The sequence below is a fragment of the Phalacrocorax carbo genome, chromosome 6, assembly GCF_963921805.1.
Source record: "Phalacrocorax carbo chromosome 6, bPhaCar2.1, whole genome shotgun sequence".
NCBI classification, from domain to species: Eukaryota; Metazoa; Chordata; class Aves; order Suliformes; family Phalacrocoracidae; genus Phalacrocorax; species Phalacrocorax carbo.
In genome coordinates this window covers 22,622,685-22,647,143 of record NC_087518.1, presented here as the reverse complement: position 1 = coordinate 22,647,143, position 24,459 = coordinate 22,622,685, and the positions used below count along the sequence as shown (strand labels likewise).

General features: G+C 37.1%; 2 protein-coding genes across 13 annotated transcripts in view; both read right to left on the bottom strand.

Moving 5' to 3' along the window:
- Window positions 1–16,821, bottom strand: part of ATG7 (autophagy related 7) — a 114,202-nt gene extending 97,381 nt beyond the window's left edge. For all 11 annotated transcript variants that reach the window (XR_010373359.1, XR_010373357.1, XR_010373358.1 and 8 more), the window contains exons 1-11: window positions 16,761–16,821; window positions 13,018–13,228; window positions 12,735–12,789; window positions 10,893–11,010; window positions 9,369–9,446; window positions 8,680–8,796; window positions 7,453–7,602; window positions 5,144–5,232; window positions 3,592–3,713; window positions 2,465–2,555; window positions 481–625 (exon numbers count right to left, since the gene is read on the bottom strand). Coding sequence is in view for 6 of the 11 variants with exons in the window: in XM_064454241.1 (XP_064310311.1) it covers window positions 481–625; window positions 2,465–2,555; window positions 3,592–3,713; window positions 5,144–5,232; window positions 7,453–7,602; window positions 8,680–8,796; window positions 9,369–9,446; window positions 10,893–11,010; window positions 12,735–12,789; window positions 13,018–13,195 (1,143 nt within the window). In the remaining 5 variants the exon portion in view is untranslated. The remainder of the gene's footprint in view (window positions 1–480; window positions 626–2,464; window positions 2,556–3,591; window positions 3,714–5,143; window positions 5,233–7,452; window positions 7,603–8,679; window positions 8,797–9,368; window positions 9,447–10,892; window positions 11,011–12,734; window positions 12,790–13,017; window positions 13,229–16,760) is intronic.
- A 2,527-nt stretch (window positions 16,822–19,348) lies between these two features.
- Window positions 19,349–24,459, bottom strand: part of HRH1 (histamine receptor H1) — a 29,870-nt gene continuing 24,759 nt past the window's right edge. For both annotated transcript variants that reach the window (XM_064454239.1, XM_064454240.1), the window contains exon 3: window positions 19,349–24,179. In XM_064454239.1, the coding sequence (XP_064310309.1) occupies window positions 22,635–24,059 (1,425 nt within the window). In that variant the 5' untranslated portion in view covers window positions 24,060–24,179 and the 3' untranslated portion in view covers window positions 19,349–22,634. The remainder of the gene's footprint in view (window positions 24,180–24,459) is intronic.

The window sequence follows — 24,459 nt, the reverse complement described above, 5'->3', positions numbered from 1 at the left end:
CTTGTACTTCCACTGAATTAAGAGAACAGAAAATATGGTCTGCTCAAATATATCACTTAGCAGTAATCCCCCAAAACCCTGCTGAATTCAGTGGGATTTGGTAAACATCTCTAAAAACAGCACAGTTACTTATTTCAAGTGCTTCACAGTGAATTTGATCATATTAGCTTGATAATTTGTTCCAGAATTTCTTCTCCCATCTTTTTTTTATGTAAATTCAACACAAATTACTATTATGCTAAGGTTCTCTTAATAACTCCTAATTCTACTATTAGCAGGACTTCAAGTTATTTCCATTGGCTATGGATCTTACATCTTCCCCAGTTTATAATATCAACTAATATGTATTATGTGTACTTAAATACAGAGGAATACAACTTTTCTCTTATGTGCCATGGTAGCTGCTAAAAAAACAAACCCCAAACCCATACAGAATTTATGAGAAACAGCAATTATTTTTAAGATTCACTCAAGACTTACCATCAAGGTCCTTGCAACACTACAACCCAGCGTACCAGCTCCTAGCAGTAGACACTTGGCAGACACAATTTTTTCCAAATCAAGAGTAGGCACCAAACGCCAGCACATCAATTTCAAATTAAGATCCACTGATGATTCTGCTAACCTATACCATGAAATAAATAGCAACACACTTCTGAATGTTCTTGCGTTTCTCCAGCAAAGCAATTATTTCTTACTGAAATAGAAGTTCAATGCTTCCCCCCCCCAAGGAGAGAAAGAATTAATCAATTCAATATACAGGTAATACAAAAACCAAAGTCCCCCAACCATACTTCCACCTAATAATACGGTACATGGCAAGGAGATCAGAAAAAACTTATTTATGCTGCTTATGCACCTATGAGATGACACATGCACTATGTTCTTAAGGGTCCTAACCATAAATTTTTAGTAATTCTGCCAATCGGACAAACAGGAAAAACACGCAAACAGAAGATGCCAAAAGTCATCCTATAGAAATACACAAACACTTCCTGAAACTCAGTATCTTTGGAACCTCCTCTTGTAACCAATGTGTTGGCTGAACACTGTGGCTGTACTGCTTAAAAACAGAGGAGTAAATCACTGATGAAACAAGAGCAGAAAGACAGCTAGTAAAGTGAGTTTGTAGGCATTTCACAAGATTGGTATTAACCACAAAATTTTTCTAGGGAAGTGCTCTTTTTCAAAAGCTAGGATACACAGAAAAGGTGTCAACTAGCCTCTCTGGATTTGCTGTAAAAATATACTAAAGCCACATACTTCCTTAGGAATTAGAACAAGTCTCTAAGGGCTTCTGAAAAATGTAACAATCCAAAATTAACATTTTATTAACAAAATTGATGCAAGCATGAAAGCAAAATCAGTGTCTCAGCCAAAATTTCTGTTCAGCTGAGTGACAAGACACAGACCATTCATTCATAACCTTTTGTTTCTTTTTTAAATTAACTGGTTTCCTGCATCCAGTTACATCTGTCCTTAACATGAACTATCATGCTTGCCCCCCTAAAGAGTGTGGTCAGCTCTTTGTGGAAGTTTTAGAAGGAAAATGAGGTAGGAAATCCATGCTCAACCTAGTGTCAGATTTTTCTATTCATCAAAACACAGGGTGTTAAAATTCTCACCAAGTCAGGTCATCACAATTCTCAGATTCCTGACAGTTTCATTCCCTTATACATCATAAGCATAACTTTTCAGTGTCCACTAAGTTATTTGTTCAACAAGGATTCAAGATCACAATTGCCAAGGCTGGCGTATTACCCACAGTCTCTGTGGGAATTAACAGAAGCAAGCACGCATACAAGTAAAGAAGGTCAAGTTACATTTACTTAAAGAATTAAGAGCCCTCAGATGAACCTTCTCTAATGCCTATGAACATACTCTGAATTGTCACAATTGCAAGATAAAAATGGCTTAGCTTGATAGGTAAAATATGTTAACCTAAGTTATTAGATCAACACACTCCTACAGTGTTTCAAAGTCAAGAACACACCAGTAGTCAGTGAAAGCAGATGAGCCAACAGGCTGTGTAACTAGACTGTTTTCAATCCATTGCCCATACACTATGTGCAGAATGATAAAAATGACTAAGGTCATGTTTCCTGTGCTCCTTCCTGTCACACTCGTAACAATTCCAAAAAGGCTGACCTTTTCTTCATGTTTATTTTCATTACATTTAACAACCTGCAAGTTATAGAATTCAATGAAAACCACAGGCCTGTAGCACTACAACCTACATTCCACTCAGTTTTAAATATAACACATTTGAAATTTAAAGCTGGAGTCAAAAATTGTAAATATCTATTGAGGTCCTTACCTCCAACAGGAATGTCCAAACAATATACAGTATATGTGTTACTGTATATTCTTACCTAACAGAGACAGACAGTTCTTGCATTTCATATTTCAACTTATGACTTAAGCCCAAGTAAAGAAAACTATAGAAATTTAAAAGATAATAAACCTCTTTGGATCCATGCATTCGCTGAGATTCACCATCCTCGGACCCATGCCTCCCTTTTGGTTTTTCTCCCACCCAACAGCTTTTGGACAATCTGTTTGACGTATTACAAAAAAAAAAGGAAGAAAGAAGGAAAAGAAAGAATGAAAGCCTTAATAACACATATCAGAAAAAAAATTTGTCGGATTTAACCTCATTGGAAAAAAGGAAACAAATTCTAAACCTGTAAGTAATTAAACTGTATCTTAACAACCTAGTATATATTGCTATAGAAATTTTGCTGTTTTACATCAACCAAAAGCACTGCTTCTTGGAGAAGTGATTTACTCTCAGGTGTCTTATGCGCTGCTTTTGCCTGTCCAGCTTGCTTCAAATCTACGACAGAGATGACATAATTCCTCATCAAGCCTCCAGATCCTTAATGTCAAACAGACTGCTAAGTTCAGAACTCAGTAAATTTTGCCAAGTTCAATCACCTCTTCATGTTCCCTAGACCCTATCTGTAAATTCAGTAAAAAATCATATATCCTAATTATGTAATAATTAAACAATTCACAACAATATGTAAAGCATTCAGAACTTCTTGAAGTAGAGAAATTCTGTGATACTGTGCTGTACACTAAAATTAAGTCTGAGTTTATGCTCTAATGTTACAAGTTTATTGCTTTAAAATACATATGCCTACCTCACTATGGGATTGAAGAAACAATTCCACTCTGCAGCAGGATTCTACCATTTTCAAAATAGAAAGTTTGTATCACATGAATTCACTATTATATGCATTTTTTCTAGCTGAGGGACTACATACAAATTAAACAAGAAAAAAAGAGACTGGTTGCTAAATGCCTGGGTTTTGTATTTCATATGACACCAGGACTTTTTTATTATTTATTTAAATCAGAAACACAATTTAAGGAGGAAAACATTAAAAGATAATATGCTTCCTTGTGTCTTTTTTGAAGGAACCATTTCCTTCGTAGACATTAAACAGAAATTCAAACAATTTAAAATCCATTTTAAATAACTTAGCAGAAGAAATGATCTAGTATTAATAATTTATTGTTTCCATCTTCACAGTGATTGAGGAGGGAGAAAAAATGGGAAAGGATTTTTTTTTTTAATTGGATTACCTGGGCCAAGGACTCTCTCTGGAAGTTTTATTTCAAAGATAATGCTGTGTGTTATGTCTCTCACTCCTTGCATGGTCCTGTCTCTGAAGCACAGCACTTCAACTGACTGGAGAATGCTGCCCCTGCCATTTAAGAGAACAAGATAAACAGAGAAAGACATGCAACTTCTTTAACAGGAAAAGGACTTCTTTTAAACACTATTTCACACAGGTTTAGTCTCTTGCAGATTCTGAATAAGGCTTTTTCTGTTAGTACTCAGATGCTGTTGTTCTGATCAGGTATAAATAAAAACAATTGCTTAGTAAGTGAAAAAGACTAGTTTTTTGTAAAACATCTCTAAAGAAATTACACTGTCAGCCTGTCCTCTGCCATTTATACAATGCTGCTGGACAAACTGCATATTTAGAAGAATAAAAAGAACAGCAGCAATTGAGCACTCATCAGGTGACATGATGTACTTTGCCACAGCACACACAAGATCCTCTTAGTTCTCAATATAGAATCATAGAATCATTAAGGTTGGAAAAGACCTTTAGGGTCATCACGTCCAACCATCACCCCAACACTACCATGGCTCCTAAACCATGCCCTGAAGTGCCACATCTACACGTCTTTTAAATACCTCCAGGGAAGGTCACTCCACCACCTCTCTGGGCAACCTGTTCCAACACTTAACCACCCTTTCAGAGAAGAAATTTTTCCTAATATCCAATCTAAAGCTCCCCTGATGCAGCTTGAGGTCATTTCCTCTCGTTCTGTCACTAATGACCAGGGAGAAGAGACCAACACCCACCTCACTACAACCTCCTTTCAAGTAGTTGTAGAGACCGATAGTATCACTTGTTCCCCTAATGATTCAAATAGTCAAATCAAACAATTAGAACTTTAGTGCCTAAAAACCTCTGAACCTCAGAATGCATAAAGCTTTCTGGGCACTTACACATCCTTCTATGCCACAGTTCAGCTAGCAGCCCAGAAAACACCATACCTAACAGAGCATTTCTTCTCCTTGCTGTGTGCTTTGTAATAAAAATGTAAAAGTCAAAACTTTTTCATAAAGCAACTTAATTACATTTTTGTTACAGCAACCCAAGTTTATATGATACTTTAAATGATACTTTTTTTCAAATACCAGAGTGTAAAACTATGTCCTGTCTTCCAACTTCTGCCCAACAAAAAATTCAAGAGAGACATTACCAGAAAACCTAAGAGTATCTGATTTTCAGAATTTAGGTCTACTATTACTTGGCACTAATTAGTTATATAAAATCATAGAATACTTTAAACAATATTTGAAACAGCTGGAGGGTATTGGCAGGGTCTGAAGCATGTATTTCCAGGTACATGCATGCAAGGACTAGGAGCAACAGGAACTTGTGACTGACAGAGGTAAACAGAATAACGTCCAAAATCAGAATCATTGAAGGGGAATTATGTCAAGGTTAAAAGTTAAAACTCAGGTGGGTCATACGAATAAAGTACCATGGGGTGAGAAATGCCTAATTTGCTACCAACCAATAGATAATCTTGTCAGAAAGAATAAAATAGATACCATTTGTGGGCTGCCAGGATCAGGAAATTTCTCAGTGGCCATCCTGGATAGTGGGATAAATTACATGGATCATAAACTCCAACTGTCACCTGCAAATAAAATTGCTCTAAATGAGAAGTCATCTATCCCTACTGATATTCAGTTCACAGTAACAGTTATTTGGCATTTTTAACATAAAATTTCTGGACAGAGAATGCCTACACACACATTTTAGGTATTTACAAATGTTTAATACATGGTCACACTAGATTTTAGAAAAGTGTTTGCCACAGCTTTGAGATTTGTTCCATTTAGCCTCTTTACGGAATTCACATTTCACTACAGTATGTGTGCCTTTAAACACACCATTATGGGGGAAGCCCAATAGCTGAAGCCTTGCTCTTGAAACAAAATTCTGTATTGATTTTGGTATGATCAAAAAGTGAAAGAGGACAGGCCAGCAAGGTGTCAAGTCAAAGGAAAAACATAAAAACAGAGCATAAAAATGTTTAAAGTCAACCTTCAAGATGAGATCTAAATAAAGGAGCAGGACATTGCGTCTCATGTTCAACCAATGTAATGCCACGCTTGTAACTGAGACATCTAAACTAGGGGCTTATACTTCACAGTCAACACAGAACCAAGACACATCCAGAGATTAGAAAGATGCCACTGCCTACCTTTAGATATGCTGAAAATCTGAACTCGGCCATCACTAGTGGTACCTGTGTCTCTCATATCTACAGAGCTCTTTCCTTCTGCTTCTTTGCCTATAGATGGATTTAGAGTGACTGGTCTCAACTCTACCACATCAGTGAGGTATCCCTAGAACAGGCTGAAATGCAGATGAGCCAACCTAATGGATGCAGATAGGAGAAATGGGCCCACTCCCCATCCCTCCTCCCAGCCATACACTGCTACCGCTTTGCAACTGCTGACTCAAGCATGCATAAGACCCATCGGTAAGCTGATTCAATTTCATCGACTAGGAGAAAACTAACTCAGCAACAGCAAAAATATATTTTTCTTCCAGGGGAGCAAGTTCATTTGGCTCACTGAAATACAAACTCAACAGGCAGTATTGATGCAATAAATCTTCTCCAACATGTGTAAAATTTTGGCACTTCCCTCCAAAGTGAATGTTAATGAAGAAATATATTCCATATTATTACAGATTTCTCTCATATTGAGAATGTCCCTATCTAATTAAGTATGCTCTTATCTGTGACCCATTATTGTAGTAATACTACCATTTAAAATCTCAACCTTCACAATCTTATTTTACAAAGAACAACTGCGGACCTAGGTCTTAATTTCAGAAAAACAAATTTGGAAAAGCAAAAGAATACTTGAAGTATTATAAAACATGTATAAATTGCTTTTATAAGGTGTGACAAGACCTCCTTAAAAAAAAATGAGGTCTTTTTTGCACTTACTAGCTCTTCACCATAACTTAACAAATTTCATTTCCCGACACTTCAGTGACATGCAAGATAAAAAATTTTGAAGTTCACCAAAAATAAAGACAGTAAAGCATTCAGAAAGGCCTAGCAAAGTTCAGCAGCTGAGCAACATGCTACAAAACAGAATTCAATGGACATAAACACAAGCCAACCAAGCCAGTCAATTCTTGCTGTAATGACATCTGTTTCATGTATAGTTATAATTCTTCCCTAACTGAAAGCAATGGACAGGACTCACTTTATGCTCAAAGGACATGCATGATCTCCGCATTTAACAGGAAGAAATATCTATTCCTCTTCTGGTGCACAACCCATCTATCTTCCAAAATTACAAAGCATTTACCTTGAACATTCTTCAGATACAGATTCCCATAAATTTTTACCCAAAGCTCTCATGTTATAACACATACATGTGGCAAAACACACATTGAAAGTTGAAAACTCCCATAACTGATTACTGTTACCACAACCAACAAATACATAAAAAGTATATAAGTACCAATTTTTAGTACACAAACAATAGAAGTGTTTTGCATTATTATAGCATTGTAGGGAAAGTGGTTGGAAAACTCTAATCATTATGCTAACTCCATCACAAACTTATGTCGTTTCTATTTTGATAATGAAAGAGACAGGATATGAAGAACTTTGTTTTCAAGCTGACCGTTAATCTGATGTAACTGGGCTTTTCCGTAAGAACTAGATGCACATAACTCGACACAAAAATCAATCCAAGCTGCTGTCTTCAGCTATTTACTCAGACTATTCATTGGCCTACTGTTGTGCCCAGCTCAATATTATAGACACTTTTCAAATCATTTGTAAATTAAACATTTGTAGGTTATAAAAAGACAAAATTCTCATTACCTTTCCCCCTTGGTCTTGGAAGAAATCATCCCACTTTTTCAGTACAGATATCACAACAGAATTGTCATGATACTTGATTAAAAAATAAGGCAAGGCTGTAACACCCTCTTTCTGGCAAAGTTCGTCATATGCTTTCTGAAGTGCTTGAATCTAAAAGCAAAAAGACAACTGTAACCAAAAGCTTTAACATTCTTATACAGAACCACAGAAAGTGTTTCAGCACCTGGGAAGGCTAGCTCACTCAAATAATCTTAAGAGTATGGTGTATTCAAAGCCCATTATCACTACAACATTTGAGATCAAAACTTCAGTTGCTAAACCAGCATTTGTCAATACAAATTTTAAACAGGGGCATTATTATAGATGCTGCAAAATGATCTACCAATAGATATTGAAACAAGATAAAAATATCATTCTGATAGTCACAGCAGTTTTATAAGAAAGTAAATCTGTCCCTCTGTTATTAGCAAACGAACAGAATCCCATCCAATTTATTTTGTTACATGTATTTTCAGTGTTTACTTGAAACTCTGTCTTTGGATCATGACAGGTATTTTTACACTATTTATTACTATAGAACTAATGAGGGTCTTCTGAGAAGGAGGGAACTAAGCATTTTTCACTGAAAAAACCCCAATGTGTTTCTCATTGATTATTACTCCATTAAAAAGCCATTCAAGGTTTTGCATTAACTTCTATCAAAGCAAAAAGGCACATGTGGGCAAGTTGATTTTTTTCACCCTTTTCCACTGTAATATGAAATTACAAGAAATTAACTTTTCTCCTTTAAAAAAACCAAACTTCCCTATCCAGTTATTTTTCTTGTCCAATCATGCATTTTATTAACAATTTTGTAATTGCTAATGACTTAGTTCTCCCAGGGGATGCCCCTTTAAAAAAGTTTCTTAAAAATATGAGTTTCAAAAATATAGCTATATATTCAATAAGCTGTATATAAAAATTAAAATGAACATAACTGCCTCTTCAAGAATTGTCATATCTGCACCTAAATGAATAAAGCTGAAGTGATGTTAAGCTGAGAGATTTTATACAATAACAGGAAAAGAGGTAAACAAAAAACCCACATGGAAATAAGAAAAGTGAAGATTTTAAAAGAAATTAGATTCTCAAATTAATTCAGTATGCACTAACAAAAATATATTACATTTTACAGGCCACAAAACTGCTTAATGCAACAGACTTCATAACATTCAGTATTTCGAATACCTGATTTAATGGGAATCTGTCACCAAGACACACTGGTTTCTGAATTATATGTATTCCATCAGGGAAGCAGAGAGCAGGGTAGCAAAACCAATAATAGAAATGATACTTTTTTAAATCCTAGGAAAAAAAATCTTGTAAATTAGATAATAAACATAAAATTAAAGTAAATTACTGTTTGGAATATTAATCATAATTGATGGCTGATGATACTAACCATAGTTCTCTCTACTTCACAAGCCACTGTGTTATGATTTTAGAAAATAAAAAAATACTAGAAGATTTCCCTTCTCTATATGTTTTTATGTAAGATTTAAACAGACAATATGTGTACAATATTTCAGGTTTTGTTAGCTGGAGCATTATTTATTAAAACATTCAATTTGTTAAACATGAAACAACTGCTTTACTTTTACTAATACCTATCAGTCCACCAGATAATCTTACACATTTGTAGGAAAGAATGAGATGGCACCAGCATTTTTTAAAGAATACATCCTAATATATTTTATATCTGTACATGAGAATGGCTTATTAGTTTTTTTTAAAATGTTTCAGACATTTTAAGGTGTCTGAGAATGATCCTGATAACATTAATATGCTAATACCAATACAGTATTTCTCCTAAAAATTAATTACATCGTCATTTCCACTACAGTGTTCCAAGTATGAGACATACTATCGTTACTCACTGCGAATGTCAGCAGCAGGAACCTGTTCAAGAGCATAGGGTTTTCAAGAGCAGCTCCAGACTTTATTGATTCCCATATCTCTCATTGATTGAGGGGTTAAGAATGAAGAGAAAGGGCAGAGAAACAAAATACCAAGGTAGCATGAGAACAGCTGCAGAAATCTTTAATTTTTCCAGCTACCTTAAAAACACTGAAATTAACACTCTCAGTAAACCACTGTGTCCTTTTCCTAACTGATTTCATCCATGCTATTATTTATGCTAAAAGGATTTGAAAGGTAAGACATGCACTCTCTAACACAAAAAATTACGGAAGCTGGGAAACAAGAGGAGCCTTAGTCCATGCATCAGGCATGGAGTATCAAACAAAACGAAACAAACCTAATCAGCAACAGTCCCTCATGTATATGAACTATTAACACTAGCACAATATGGAACATACTGTGATACTAATATAGCCTTTTATTGCACACTTATGTTTTTCATTCATGGGACCTATAGGTACTAGATATGTGAATAAGCTACTAGGAAATTTGACCAAAAAAATTGAGACATGCAAGAAGGCACTATACTGCACGTTGTTGAGAAGTTATAATACTTGTATGAGGCAGACCTCTTATCTTTGTCTTAAAAAAGATAAACAACAAAAAAAGCCACAAGAGTGAATAAAGCATTCCAACATTCCCAGTTTCCCTGAAGATAGATATTGCGTCATACCTACCACTGGCAGGGAAGCACTAGGCCACAGGAACACAAAACATTTATAGCTTTGAGTGAATATATGCATAAAAACTTTGCTACTCAAGGCCAGCAAGCAACCAACCAATCTATTTAAAGGAATCAAGGACAGGTTGAAGTGATGCGTTTCAAAAAGAAAAAGGTTGCCTTAGTTTCATTTTCACTCCTTCCCAAGCTGTGACATTTAACTTAGTTTGTTACAGTGCAAGCAGACGAGCCCCCTCCTTTGACAGACTTCTTTTTCTTGCTTTATCTCAGTCTTCTGGCTGTTCTGGAGCTTCCCCATCCCTTTGTCGCACAGATGTATTGTAATAATTTAAAGTTTAAAGCAGGCACTTGGTGGTTTCTGGGTAGCAAGACAACTTTTAAAAATGTTGTCTGTAGAACTCAAGTCACTGGCAGCTCCAATAGCACTGTTAAGCTTAAAATGTGGCGTAGTAGAACACTGAATTAAGTCCTCCAAGTATAATTAGCTACTTTCTACTCTCTTGCAAAGAACAGTAAAAAGCAAAGATCAGACCTGTCAGTATTTAAGAGGCATTTGGGCAATGCCCTTAACAACATGCTTTAACTTTTGGTGAGTCCTGAAGTGGTCAAGAAGTTGGACTACATGATCGTTGTAGGCCCCTCCCAACTGAAATAGTCTGTTCTATTCCTTCCAGAATAAGAAAAATCCTAAAGTTACTATATGAGTGAGTACAGACAGTATCTCCAATATTGGGACAGTGACTATAAAGCACTTCACCGGCTATTTCTCTCTACCAGCTGATTTGATTTTTAATCTTACCTCATTTGCTTCTTTTTCCAGAAGTGATTTCTTATCACAGGACTTGAAAGTCTCAAAAGTGTTGGTATTATACAATGTTCCGACAGCAGGACAGCAGCGTGCTGGTATTGAAGCATTCCTGAATAAAAGAAAGAAACCTCTGGGAACTGGATACTAATGCCTTTAACAAGTTCTACAGTAGTAGCAGTAGCTATCCTATGGTGTAAGGTTGCCCTGAAATTGTCAAATGATGAGGCACAGTAATAAGAGCTAATAACAGTGCTAACAAAAACATTTTCATGATCCTAATGCTTTATTGAACATGGATTGGTATAAGAACCTGTGCAAATACGCATCTGTATTACGACCTCAGGAATACATCAGGCATCTGTATTACCTCTAGCAAGGTGGCAGTACATCACTGATTGAAGATCTTAAAATTCTATGCAAATATAAACTACCCACAACAAATGTGATTTTCACTAAGAAAAAATTAAGATTGAACTATAGATGTCTAGATTTCATTCACATAAAGAGTTACTCAGTTAAAATTTTATGTTTAAAAGACATCCGAAAGGAAGCCTAAACCAGACAAAAGATTTTATAGCTTCTAACATCATCAGCTGGAGAACCTGCTGTTTGTAAGCAACTGTATATATTCCTCCCCCTTTTTGAATTTGAATTTTAAATTTGGTAAAAAACTATAATATTCCCTGATTTATTTGACTGACTCCTTTAGCATGGTTCTCTCAAATGGATATGTTTCTGATCACTGCTCAAACTCAAGTACAGAAAATGTTTAAGTTACCTAATAAATACACACAATGTAGTTTCCAAAAATTTTTAAAGCTAAAAGCAAACTCTTCATGATCATCTAAACTGACTACCTAAAGTATAAAAACAGAAGCACAGAAAATTACTACAGTAGAAGAAATAATTAAGCATGCATAAATGGACTTCCCATAATTTTATTTCACCATAACATTTGAGAAATCAAATACTATCCAATTCTTGTTCCCAACATCACAGCTTTCTTCCAACTGCACTTCGCTGCATATGCTTTCAGTAACGTACCTAAAAGTTCTTACATAAGAATTAATGGAATAATATGTCTTATGAAATAATATCAAAATGCACAAAGCCTCACTAGGCTCCTAACATTCTCACCAAGCAAGACAGACAAAGTCACTTCTGTTATTTACAACATTGTAATCACCAATTTAAAACAAACAAGACACTAACTATGAAGACATCTGTTCCTATGTTAGTTATACCAACTTAGGCACTTGCTGGAAACGAAAACCATGTGGAAAAAATATTTTCCCTCTCATCTCATTTTTGCTGGGTACACTGAGCAGCTTTGGTTTACCTTTCACTTTGGGGGTAAAGGCAAAAGTACAAAATTCCAGTTGTAAAGTTTAAATACTTTGAAAGATATTACAATGTAACAACCAGGGACTGTAAAAACTTTTTGGAGATCCTAATTCTAATGATGAATCCTCAGTAAAAAGAGATCTAAGGAAAAATTTGATCAGAGGTCAAATGACTGAAATACCCTCCCTTACACAGAAGGGGCAAAGAAATGGAAAAAAAAAAACAACAAACCTATATTCAACCAGTGAATGAATTTGAGACCTACCAGTATATTTCAAATATGGCTCTTCAAATGAATATACTACTTCAGACAGACGGAGCTAATGTTTGACTCAAAGCAGTCTCTCTACTGTTATAAAAAAGGTCATGAGGACATGTATTTATTTCCACGTGGAATTTGCCCAAGTAACATTACATATCAAGGCGTGACTGTTACACAAGGAAAGCGCCTTCACATACAAATTAAAGTAAACCACAGTATGTACTTACATATCAAAGGCACTAAACTCCAATGTCAAGCGAGCTGGCAAACCCAAAGGATCACCTGGACAAAAAGCAGCAACATGCTTCTTTTAAAACACAATACATAGATCAATTTGCCTCTTTTTGTTAATGTAAGTTATAAATTACCCACAGACGCACCAGAATTCACAGCTCACCCAGCCGCGTTTTGTAATGTTTCAGCAAAATACCTAAAATACGTTACACAAATACTTAGATGAATGAGAGGAGAAACCCAAATTACTAAGCAAGATGTTCAGTTTCTACCTACCATTGTAGTAGTACCCTTTGATAACTTTTGGGGTCTCATCCAGTCGGTACTCATTGAGTTTCTTCTGGGTTAGTTCATGCCAGAATCCTGCATCCAAGGCACTACTGAAGGGAACAAACTGCAGCTTTGAGATTCCAGGATCTACAGGATGGTGTACCTCATTACTGGCAGTTGCCATGATTTCCTTTAATGACTGCTGTTAAACAGAATTCTGTAAAAGCAGATATGCCTGATAAGTATATATGCAGTTGACCATATTACTGACGACTAATCAAAGCTTCTTTTTAATACATTTTGTGGGCTTAAAGCATAGAAAGCCTTACTCCTCTGAATGTCTAAGTAACTCCAGTTTTTAAAAATCATTGATCAGATGTCCTTCCAGTTCAAGCAAAGTCCTTCCAATTTCTTGTATGTAAAATTGTGGAAGGAAAGTACATGTCCTGTTTGGCCAAGCTGCCTAAAAGGATCTGATTTCCTGATAGATAATCCATGCCTTCTCCTATTACTTAGGATACTACACCTGAACTATGTGCTTCTGAGTTATATCTTGTATTGAGCTGCCACACATAAAAATAACAAAATGCTAAACCCTATATCTGCATTCCTTCAATTACCTAGATATCTGTCTAAAAGCCTGTTAGTGCTATTTAAGTTCTGATGGCATTTAAAATTCATATTAGTTAGTATTATATTAGTATATTAGTATCATATTAGTATTAGTTTTGAAACTCCTCACAGAGATGTGCACATACACTATTTATCACAATGCATCCATCTACCAAGCTAGTAACTGCTGTCTTCTAAGTCCAGAAGGGAGATCAACAGCTATCGATCTAGGTTTTGTTCACAATGCTTACCAAACCAACCTTCTGAACACAACCTTGAAATTACTCCTTCAATTAACTGATTTTTAAAGACTAAACGTTTTAGTTTACACAACATAATCCCACGTGATTGCCTTTTGTTACTGATCCTTCACAATACCTGTTACCCTTACACATGGAGGTGTAAGATCAACAGGAGGATTTTATGTACAGAAAAGTCAAAATAAGGTTCCCAGCATAGCTATATTATCTGACACCAATTTAAACAGATGCTGTACTGTAGCTTGGATTGAACTGAACAGTTCCAATTTTATTGTCCTTTGAAGTCACTTGTGCAACAGAAACAGAGCTTACATGCTTTTCTTCCATGCTTTTTACAACAGCGGGAAGGGAACGAGAAGTAGTTTTAATTCCTTAATAACTGCCAAACAGCCAGCTCTTCTCTGAAAGAATTTCTCAAATGTGTCAAAGTTAATTTGAAAAAGACAATGCTTTTCCTTAGATGATACTTCCTTAAACAAGGTCTGCAGCATAATCGAGCTATACATTCTACATTCAGTTTATACAATTTATCTCCTTCTAGTGTAAATGCTTTCCCTACTTGCTGGTAAGTTGTGGAATGTAGTTTTCTGGGTACAGGTTTGAGGTTTTCCATATTTTTCATGGTGAAAGCTCTATGTTTCAGTTCTGTCATGATGGCTTGCTTCAACTGGCATATTCCAGATATGCCATTGTTACCTTGGTACCCCCCATTTTGGTTTATCTGGTTTGGGGTTTTCTTCTTCCTTTTCTTAATTTTGAATGGCAGCTGGAATTTGTGGTAATGTGAATTTTAATAGCTTTGAAAAACCTCTGAAATCTCTTTTCATTAGCATGAAAAAAAATCAGTTTCTTGAAACTTTGCAAGTACTAGAACTATAACCAGCAGAACTAACTGGATGGAAATTTCTGACCATTTTTATAAACCTCTTTTTCTGTAAGTTGTAGTAGTTAAATAAATTAGCAAACATTTAGCTTTTACTACTACATAGGTCTTAAGCCTTACAAAATTTTTTTGTCTGCAACACAATGTCACAGAAAGCTTATCATAAAACAGGCAAAAAATTGTTTTGTCGTATAGGTGTTAGCAATAACAGTCAGATTATATGGTACTTGATGCCAAGGCTTCCATAACAAAACTTTTATTCAGAGGTCCAATAGCTGCCTAGTCAATATTAATACATTAAATCCCCCCTCCACTTTTTACAGATATTTGGGAAGGTATTACTTAACACTTCGTTTTTTTAATTAATGACGAAAAGCAACATAAAGCTGTTACTTTCCTTGCCAAACAAGCTCTATTAAAACTAGAAGTTTACTCATTTTGGATTTTCTTTAAGTTAAAGATTTCACCAGTTTAAAAAACTATGTGGTAGGCAATCAAAACTTCTCCTATACCCTGGAGGTTTAATCATTAAAAGAAAAGCTGATGTTCTAGTTTTCATGCCCAACAGTTAAGTATATTGTCAAACATTTAAAATGATCAAGAAGCCATCTGACAGTACCTCACAGTACCTGAACACCAAACACTGAAAATACCAGCCTAAAAGCATCCACTGGGAATGAATTTTAACACCCTACTTATTTTCATTAATCCTGTACCAAAAGAGTTGTTATTATTATTATAAAACGGAAGGAATAAAAACAGGGGGCCTCACTATATTATGCATATGCAAAGAGAGAAGCATATACATTCCTTTCTGATGTACTGACACTTTTGAAAATATTCTTTAATGTACTTCGATGTAAATATTCGCTTACATGCTTTCTTAATGCACGATCAATAAGCCAAGGAAAATTTGTATAACAAATTTTAGAATACTCAAATAAAAGATTAAATGTATACATTTTGTAAAACTTGCATACAGAAATTCACATAAAGCCTCTAATAGTATAACAGTCACTAGGAGAATATAACAAACAAAGGAAAAAAAAAAGACATCCAAAACTTTACATGTAGAACAAACTCTGAGTTTCAAAAGAGCCCAGCTGAAAAAATGTGCTTGACATGAAAAGATTCACTGGTATGTTTTAGGCACTCCTCAGTTTTGTGACCAGCAGGAAATTTAACAAGTATAATCAGCACGGATAACCCAAAGTCAAGACGCACTATCACTAGTCTAATTCTAGCACTTTTTCTTAAATAAGCATCCATTTTAAACTGATTTAACAGAGGAATATAAAGTGAAAAAACACACCAAGACTTTTAATGATGTCTCCCCCAACAGACGTAATTAATATGTTGTAAAAGTATGATTAGCTGTTTCGCAGCATTAAAAATTATCATGAAGTTATAGGTTTTAAACCAAATTCACATAAACCCCTAAAATCTACAGCTTTTTTACAAAACTTTTTATCCTGTCGTCTAGAGTTGAGTATTTTGAAGATCTCCTCTACGTCTAGGCGACAAAGGAAATCACTATTGCCTACCATTAACTCAGGGGCACTTTCGGAAAAGGCGGTTCTTAGCTGAAGGACGTTAAGCTCATCCGAAGCCCGTTCTCAAGCCCATTTTCTCCCCAAGCCTGCTCCATTTCGAACCGCGTTACCTACACAGAAAGGCGGCCTTGGCGGCCACCAGCTCCGCCAGCTCCCGCGCCGCGCGCAGCAGGCGCCGCTCCCGCCGCCCCTCAGGCCGGCGCGGAACCGAGGCGTGGGGCGGCCCCCGCCCGCCCGGCGGGGCTGCGGCCCCCGGCTCCCGCCCGCCCTGCGGCTCTCCCGCCCAGGAGCCAGCGGCGGGCCGGCCCCGGCGGCCCCAGGCCCCGGCACGCAACAAACTTCGGGGGCCAAATGGGAACCGAGGGGCGGCAGGAGCTGGGTTGGGGGAGGGGGCACCCTCCGCACCCCCGAGCGCAACCGGCACGCGCGCGGACCGCTCACCAGCTGAACCGCTCTTTACTTCCGGCATTGCCTAGTGGCACAGCGAAGTGACGCCATCCTGCCCCTGCTACGTCACGGAGGCGGTCGTCACGCAGGCGCCGTGTGGTGGGGTATGAACTATAAATGGTGCGTTTTCCTCCACTGTGGTTGTGACTGCTGCATGGATCTGCACGAGGATGCTTCCGGTGAATAAGCTTCTGATGTTCTAGTAAAAAAGTATTCAGGGATGTAGTGTGAGTGGTGCATCCCTGCAGCTGTGAGAAATAACCATGTTGGGGCTGAACTGTGAGAACGTAGGGTCAGGTGTGGCTGTTTCCCTCAGACAGTACCATGGCTGCATCATCAGTTATGTGTTCAGTTTTGTGTCTCCCTCCAACTTCCCCAGTCCAAGAGAGAGATCACAAACCAACAAGAGGCCAGCAGAGGGTCACTAAAATGGGCTGGGATCTGGGGCATGTGATACAAGAGATTGGGAGACATGGGTTTGCTTTGTGCGGAGAAAACAAGGCTAAAGGGGATTTAATGGAAGCCTTATGTAACCTAAAGCAGAGAAGATGGAGGCAAATTCTTCTCAGAGGTGCACAGCAAAAAGCAGGAAGGAAAAGCACGTGTCAAAAACAAGGAGAATTCAAAATTAATATATAGAGAAAAAAATTGCCTAATGTGGCTGGTTAAGCACTGGGATAGGTTCCCACAGAGACTTTGTAATCTCCACCGTTGGGAACTTGACTGCACAAGCCTTACGGCAATATGGTCTAACTTTGATGTTAGCTCTGCTTTGAGCAAGAGGTTGGACTAAGTGGAATGCAGAAGTCCCTATCTAGATTAGATCTAGATACAGACAAATCTAGATTACAAAGGTCTAGAATACAAAGTATGTCTTCTGCAAAACAAGCATTACCTCTTTAGATAGTTTATGTCATTCACCTGTCAGGGAAAACAAATTTCCCAGAGCTGCCTTCTATTTCAGGGCACACAATACTGCAGTAACACCCATATTGCAGAAACTGCCAGTAAAATTGGGAGTAAGCCTCAGAGGAAAAGTTGCCAGTCAGATAAGCATGGGTGAGGTCACATAAAGACAATTATTCAGGCAGCATTAGGGGAAAATTTTCATTGCTGCTATTTATGCAAATTGAGATCTGATATTTGGATAGAGGACCTTGCTGTAGAGCATGGACTGAACAGACCTTCCAGGAATTTCCGGAATAAAATGAACTGGAATAAACTTGGGAAGTTTGCTATAAATGCTATACCTTGAATCTGGCTGCATGACACCAGTAAAATTCTACAGTTCCTCATTCTGCATGCCATGTGCTTTATTAGCATTGGTAATACCTTTACTCTGTTGGACACCTCATAACTCAGTGCTGCAGTTTATTTCCCCAAGGCTGGAAAAGATTTTATTTTATCACGTTTTGGTCTTTGCATTCTCTCTTTACATGAAATACAAAGGGAACATTGATGACATTGATCCTATCAGAATAGCTGGAGTGTTGTTACCCAGTCTCCATAGAACTATAACCCAGCTTAGATTCGTAGGCTTTGAACACTTCCAGTTTCATAATGTGGTTTATGAAACAGCTGTCAGCATATAACAGGTCATGAGAAATAATATCAATACAGGGCAGATGGAAATTTCTACAGAGCCCACATCCCCATATTATCTCAACTAGACATATCATACCTGAAAAGAAATCAGATCCTAGGAGTTAGATTTCTTGCACAACAGTTGTAGCTTCAGTGAAATGGGAGATGCATCTGGTAGGCTTGCAGTCTTGGACTATCATTTTTTTTTTCACACAAGCTGAGCTGGGAAATAAACTTGAGATTTACACATGAAACTGCTGCTATATACATATAAGCACACTGCAGTGAAGCCTTACAATGTAAGGGAAAGAAACAGCTTCAGTCAAAGATCTCTCTCTGTGCCTGGGATCTTCAGAAAAATGGCTATAACAAAGTTAATCTGAGATTTATGCTGGTGTTGATTGATTGCTGCAGGTAGGGTTTACCTTGTGAGATCTTCACATGAGCAAATAAAAGTGTCTGTAATAAACATAAGAAGAGTAATCAACTAGAAGACAGGCTCTTTAAAAACAAGGGACAAATCTGTTGGGTGTTTTTGGCATGTTTTTCCATAGGTAGGGCTTTCAATTTCCCCAAGGAAAATCTTGCAGCAAAAGAAAATCATCCTGGAATTGAAGATGAGAATAAAATAGAAGCAGATTCAAGCACATCCATTCCTGGGAAATATGGACTCAGTATGTTTTGGAGAAAATAGCTTCTCAGAACTATTTACTTTAGATTAGGATCTGTTATAAGTTTTCATAAAAATAATATTTATTTAGGTTTATATGGTGCTTTTAATTTAAATGAATTTTATACAACATTCTCAGTGAACAAAATCACAAAATATAGGCAGAACCTGGCAGAACTATTCAATCAATTTATTTACTAAAAATAATGTCAGAAGTCATCTAGTCCTATGCTGTACACCTGTTACTGCTGTAAGGGTGGGACACTGCAAAAATAAAAGTCTGTTGTAGCAACAAATACTAGTGGCGATTCACAACACAGACTCCATATTCATGCATAAGCAAAGCCAAAGTCGTTTATTAACAAAAGATCAGTCGTAATATAGTCTGCCTCCTGAGCTAGTATTTTTCCCCTCTCTCTGCCTCTGAATGTGTCCTGTTACACTAGCTCCATGTATGATATAAACATAGATAAGCGCGTTCTCCTGCTTCGGTGCTCCAGCTGTGCCCCTGACCTTCTGTCCTGCATATCAAGGCCTCAGTTCTGTGGTTTTGTGGGTTGTTTTTCTATCCCATGGTTTGCATCCAATAAGTGCTGTCACGGGAGGCCACATTCACTTACTCCACAGGAAATATTTAAAAACTCCTGGACACGGTCCTGTGCATTCTGCTGTGGGTGTACTTGCTCAGGCAGGGGTGTTGGACAATATGATCTCCAGAGGTCCCTTCCAACCCCTACCATTCTGTGATTCTGTAATGGTACCAAAGGTATCCTTTATTATAATAATAATTTTTAGACTAATTTTCAGGGATTTGGTTTTGGTTGCTGTTTCATGTATTAATATATTTTAAAGTCAGAAAAGGCAATTGTCATGATCAAGAGGATAGACTTCTTGATAACTCTAAGTAGCCCTTGGGTGAGCATGTTTCAGCAGTGTATACTAATAAATCTAGCTGACTTAGTGTGCTGCTTTTTTATTTCCTCCGGGATCACCTAAATTACCATCCACTTTGACTAGAATTGCTGTGGCATATCACAATAGAAAAAAGATCATAATGGCTGTGAATCTGAGCAATTGTCTGTTAAAGGCCATTAGATTAGAGTGTAAGTTTCAAAAGATGCTGCTTTGTAGTCGAAGAGAAGATGTATTTTACTACATGTGCAGATACTGCTCCTGCAGTGAAAATGTCTGAATTCTGGAATGAATTTTGCTGCTTCTGTATTCTGTCTCTGTATTTTGCCTTCTCTTCTCCTATATTTGAATTCCCTGATTGCAGCTAATTGCATGCTACTTGAGACCAAAGTCAAGTGATCTCTGAACCTCGTACAATGCATTGAAATAGACTGAATTTAAGTTTATTCCTTTAACACATTTTTCCATTTCATTAAAATGCAGAGATATTAGGGCTTCATTTAATATTTGAAACTTTAAATACAGCTATTGACATTCAAGTGTTTAATTCAGAGAAATCAAACTGACAGAGAATAATACTTTGCACTTAGTGTATTATATCCAAATTTTATGAGCGTCATGTAAACATCTGAAGTGTTGCATTGTTACTGTAAGTCTTGTCATATTCACTTTATGAAATAGGCACATGTGGCACAGAGGGACTCTAAGTAGCTCAAGATCATTAATTAAGAACATAGAATTCCTCCAACCATTAAACTACCATTTTTCGCTTCTGATGTAACAAAGATATTACAGAGAACATCCCTTGAGCTCATCCCACCAAACTCTTGACAGTACTTGAAGGAGTTCCAGTTCCATCAGAACTTTGTTGTTAAGCTAACTGAGCAATTTCAGAGGCAAGAAGACATTCAGGAAGTGGTAAATTCATCAGCACTACAAAATGAATGGGAGGACATTCTTTTTACATTGAACCTTCAGGATGTCTCTCTCATCATCCTGCCCAAAATGTATGGAAAAGCCTTACATAAACTCACCATTACACGCAAATGTGACTTTAGCTGTTGACTTTATCTGGTTCTGGGATTTCTTCTTAAAACTAACATACTCCACAGTGTTTACTCAAAATGTTTCTTTTGCTTAGTTCCATAGCAGAAGAATGAATGCTTTACTGGTGTGCCACAAACAAGGCGGTACGTAGTCTTGCGATATTCAGCTAATATAGGGCCTGAGAACTCCTCTGCCTCAATTCTCCTCCCCACTCCCCAATCTGTATACTCTTTTTTTTTATTTTGGTGTAATTTTTCTGTGAAGTTGTAAGCTTCCTGATAAGTTAGCTGATGTGACATATGCCGCTATGTACTTCTTTGCTGAGGAATTATGTTTTCTTCCTTTGGGAACAAATCTATACCTGACTGCACTAAAGAAGGGGGGATTCATTCCTTTTGTGTGACAGGGCATGTCTGACTTTGAGAATTAGTATTTAGAAACAGTTAAATCAATGGCTGAGCAAGTGAATGCTCAAAGTTGGTAGAGTGAACCTTAGCTGAAAACTTCTCTGTCAAGGCTGCCACCCAGCTTTTCCAGAGGAAGCTCACTTTACAGATGCTTGTCATTCAAGTTCTGGACAAGGCCGTGAGCAACACAATGTAATGTCAAAGTCAGCCCATCTTTGAGTTGTAGGTTGTACTTAGATGTCTTCCTGAGATCACTTCCAACCTAAAGTATTCTATTATTGTGTGTTTCTCCTGAAATATTTTACAGCATTTACAGCAGGAATTATAAAATGCAATTAAACATAAAGGATAGAAAGGTAAACATACTTCATGGATTTTATTTTCTGTTTTGCAAGCTTGAGTTGTTGCTCATGAGTTTGCTTCATTATAGTAGGAAGAGTGCCTACTACAAAATATATGGATTAGTATTGCCACTGCTTAGGTTATATGTGTAGTCTATAATCAACTATATTCTGTAAGTCTAGAAACAATAGCCTACCTTTCATGAATAGATTGTGATAGTATGTTGAGCATGGGAAGTCTAAGCAAAATTTCTAGGACACAAAAATATGGTGGTTTTTTTCAGTGAAGTTAACATGTACATGAAGTTAACATAAGTGAAGCAAGCATGATATCAGAGAGATATGGCAGGTTACAGTATGACTTGACATTTCAAAGAGGTTTATGATTTGGGGGAATCTATAAATCTATAGGGTAGATTTTTTTAAACAGTTGAAGCTTCTTTCTTTGACTATGCAAAGTACCTCTTCTTGCAGATCTCCCTTCACAAGCAATGTGTTCCCGTGTTTAATGGAGTAACTTGAAAGAGGAAAATATATTTCACCAATCACAGAAACCTTATTCTATTTCTTCCTTTCCTGTAGCTGAATAATTTATAATCACTGAAGATCTCTATTTGTATCTCCAGTTTTTGTTCTTCATGAGAGAGGTAATCTCAAATTGTAAAATGTGTACAACATATAACAGTTCTGAGACTGCCCCTGAGTTTTTCAGATTCCTGATCTGAATCAGTTCTTCAAATATGTTAAACCTGTTAAATGCATGTTTCCCACTTTTACTAACACTTGTTTATAAATGACCATTTTCCAAAGTCTTCTACTTTATCCATGGTGTTTGTCTTTGAAACGGGAACATTTTGTTTGGTTGAACTCTTGAGCTGCTTTTTAGCTCAAAAAAATCAGACCAGTATCAGTGAATATGAAGGATCTTTTTGAACGTCTTCTTAAAATTCTGGTTACAAAGAGGATACAGGAATGGATTTAAGGTGGAGTTCACATAGCCAAGCCATATAGTGAACATGTGCAATTTCGAAAATTGTTCATGGCCATGGAAAGCTATTACCATATATAATACAAAATAGGGAATCCAGCACAGCATAAAGGCTGCCATTATGGCCCCTAACTGCTTAGCAGCTTTCCTCTCCCTGCTCCCTTGCAGTCCTTGAATGTGCCTTTTGGAATGAGTATGCAGATTTTGCCAGGTTTTCCTCAGGTAACTCAGTCCTCTGAAATCTCTGTTCCCAGTCTTTTCCTGAGGGCTGCAGGCTCTTTCAGGGTTTGGACTGGAGTGTTCTCTACAGGGTACCTCCTCTGTGAAAGTATGGTTGTCTGATCCATCACTTATGTCACTGTCTTGTGAGCAAGGCTCCTCTTCATTTCCATTGTCTTTTGTTACACACACACAGTTCTTTCCTGCCTTATCCAGGCCTGGCTCAGACTGGGTAGTGGTGAGAGGAAAACAGCTCCATTTAAGGAATTTCCTATTACTCTTGCTAAGAAATGCCTTTGAAGACTTGTCAGGATTACTGAAATGAAGCTCTGCCTCCAGATTTTCGGGCTGAGGGGAGCTTTGCTTGTCTTTTGGAGGTGTGTCCTCATCTAAGATTTGCTTTTGGAGGCAAATATTTAGCTCATCCTTCATCTTACTATGATGTATAGGGGATTTTTCTGAGAAAGACCGGTATGATCCATTGATTAGCTCTCGGTGCTGACAGTGTTTTCGAACAGCTCTGAATATTTTATAGTAGAGCCATAACATTATGATAGAGGGTAGATAGAAGTTGACAATGGCTGTCAAAACTTTAAACCAGGTGACTTCCGAGAATTCAGTTTCACACTTGTTTTCCTTTACTTTCCTTTCTCCATTAGCAAAAACATGCCATCCTAGGATTGGAATGATCCACAGGAAAGAGAGCAACCAAATCCCCAAAATCATTAGTGATGCTCTCATTTTTGTTCTATACTTGAGATATTTCAGTGGTTGCTGAACTGAACGATAACGATCAATGCACAATATGAAGAGATTGAAAATGGATGCAGTACTGGCCACATAATCCATTGATAGCCAGAATAAACAGGCTGGTAAACCTAGAGTCCACACAGGACTTAAGAGATAAACAATATTCAGGGGCATAACAGCTGCACCAACTATCAGATCTGCAATAGAGAGGCTGACGATGTATAAATTGCCAACTGTTTGCAGCTTCTTTTCAGTTTTCACAGCACATAGTACTAATATATTCATGACAATAGTGATCAGTGAAATGCTTCCCAGCAACAGACCTAGAAGAGCTGAGTGAGGGTTAGTTGAGTTCTCAATTGTGGTTTTTGACATCTTTTTCACAAAAGCACAGAGCGAAAATCAGAGATGATGTCCAGGCCTTGGAAATTCAGTCTTGGTTTACACTCCTGGATGAGAACGTGCTGGATTGCTTTGTGATTTTTATTTCCAGAACTATAGAAAAGAAAATAAATATGCTCAATTATTGTAGTACTAAAATAAAATAATAAAACTAATCTGTGTTTCAGCTTAGCAGTGTCCCTTTTAGGACTTTCCTAAATAATTAATTTTACAACATTTTACACATGGGTAATTTAAGATGTGTTCTTGAAAAGTACTGGAGCAATCTCCATTAACCAATCCAAAATGGCATGCAGAGGTGTTTCATGGCACTTCATATAATCCTGACCACAGAACCTGCAGAAGAGATTTCAGTCCTCACTGTCTGAGTTTC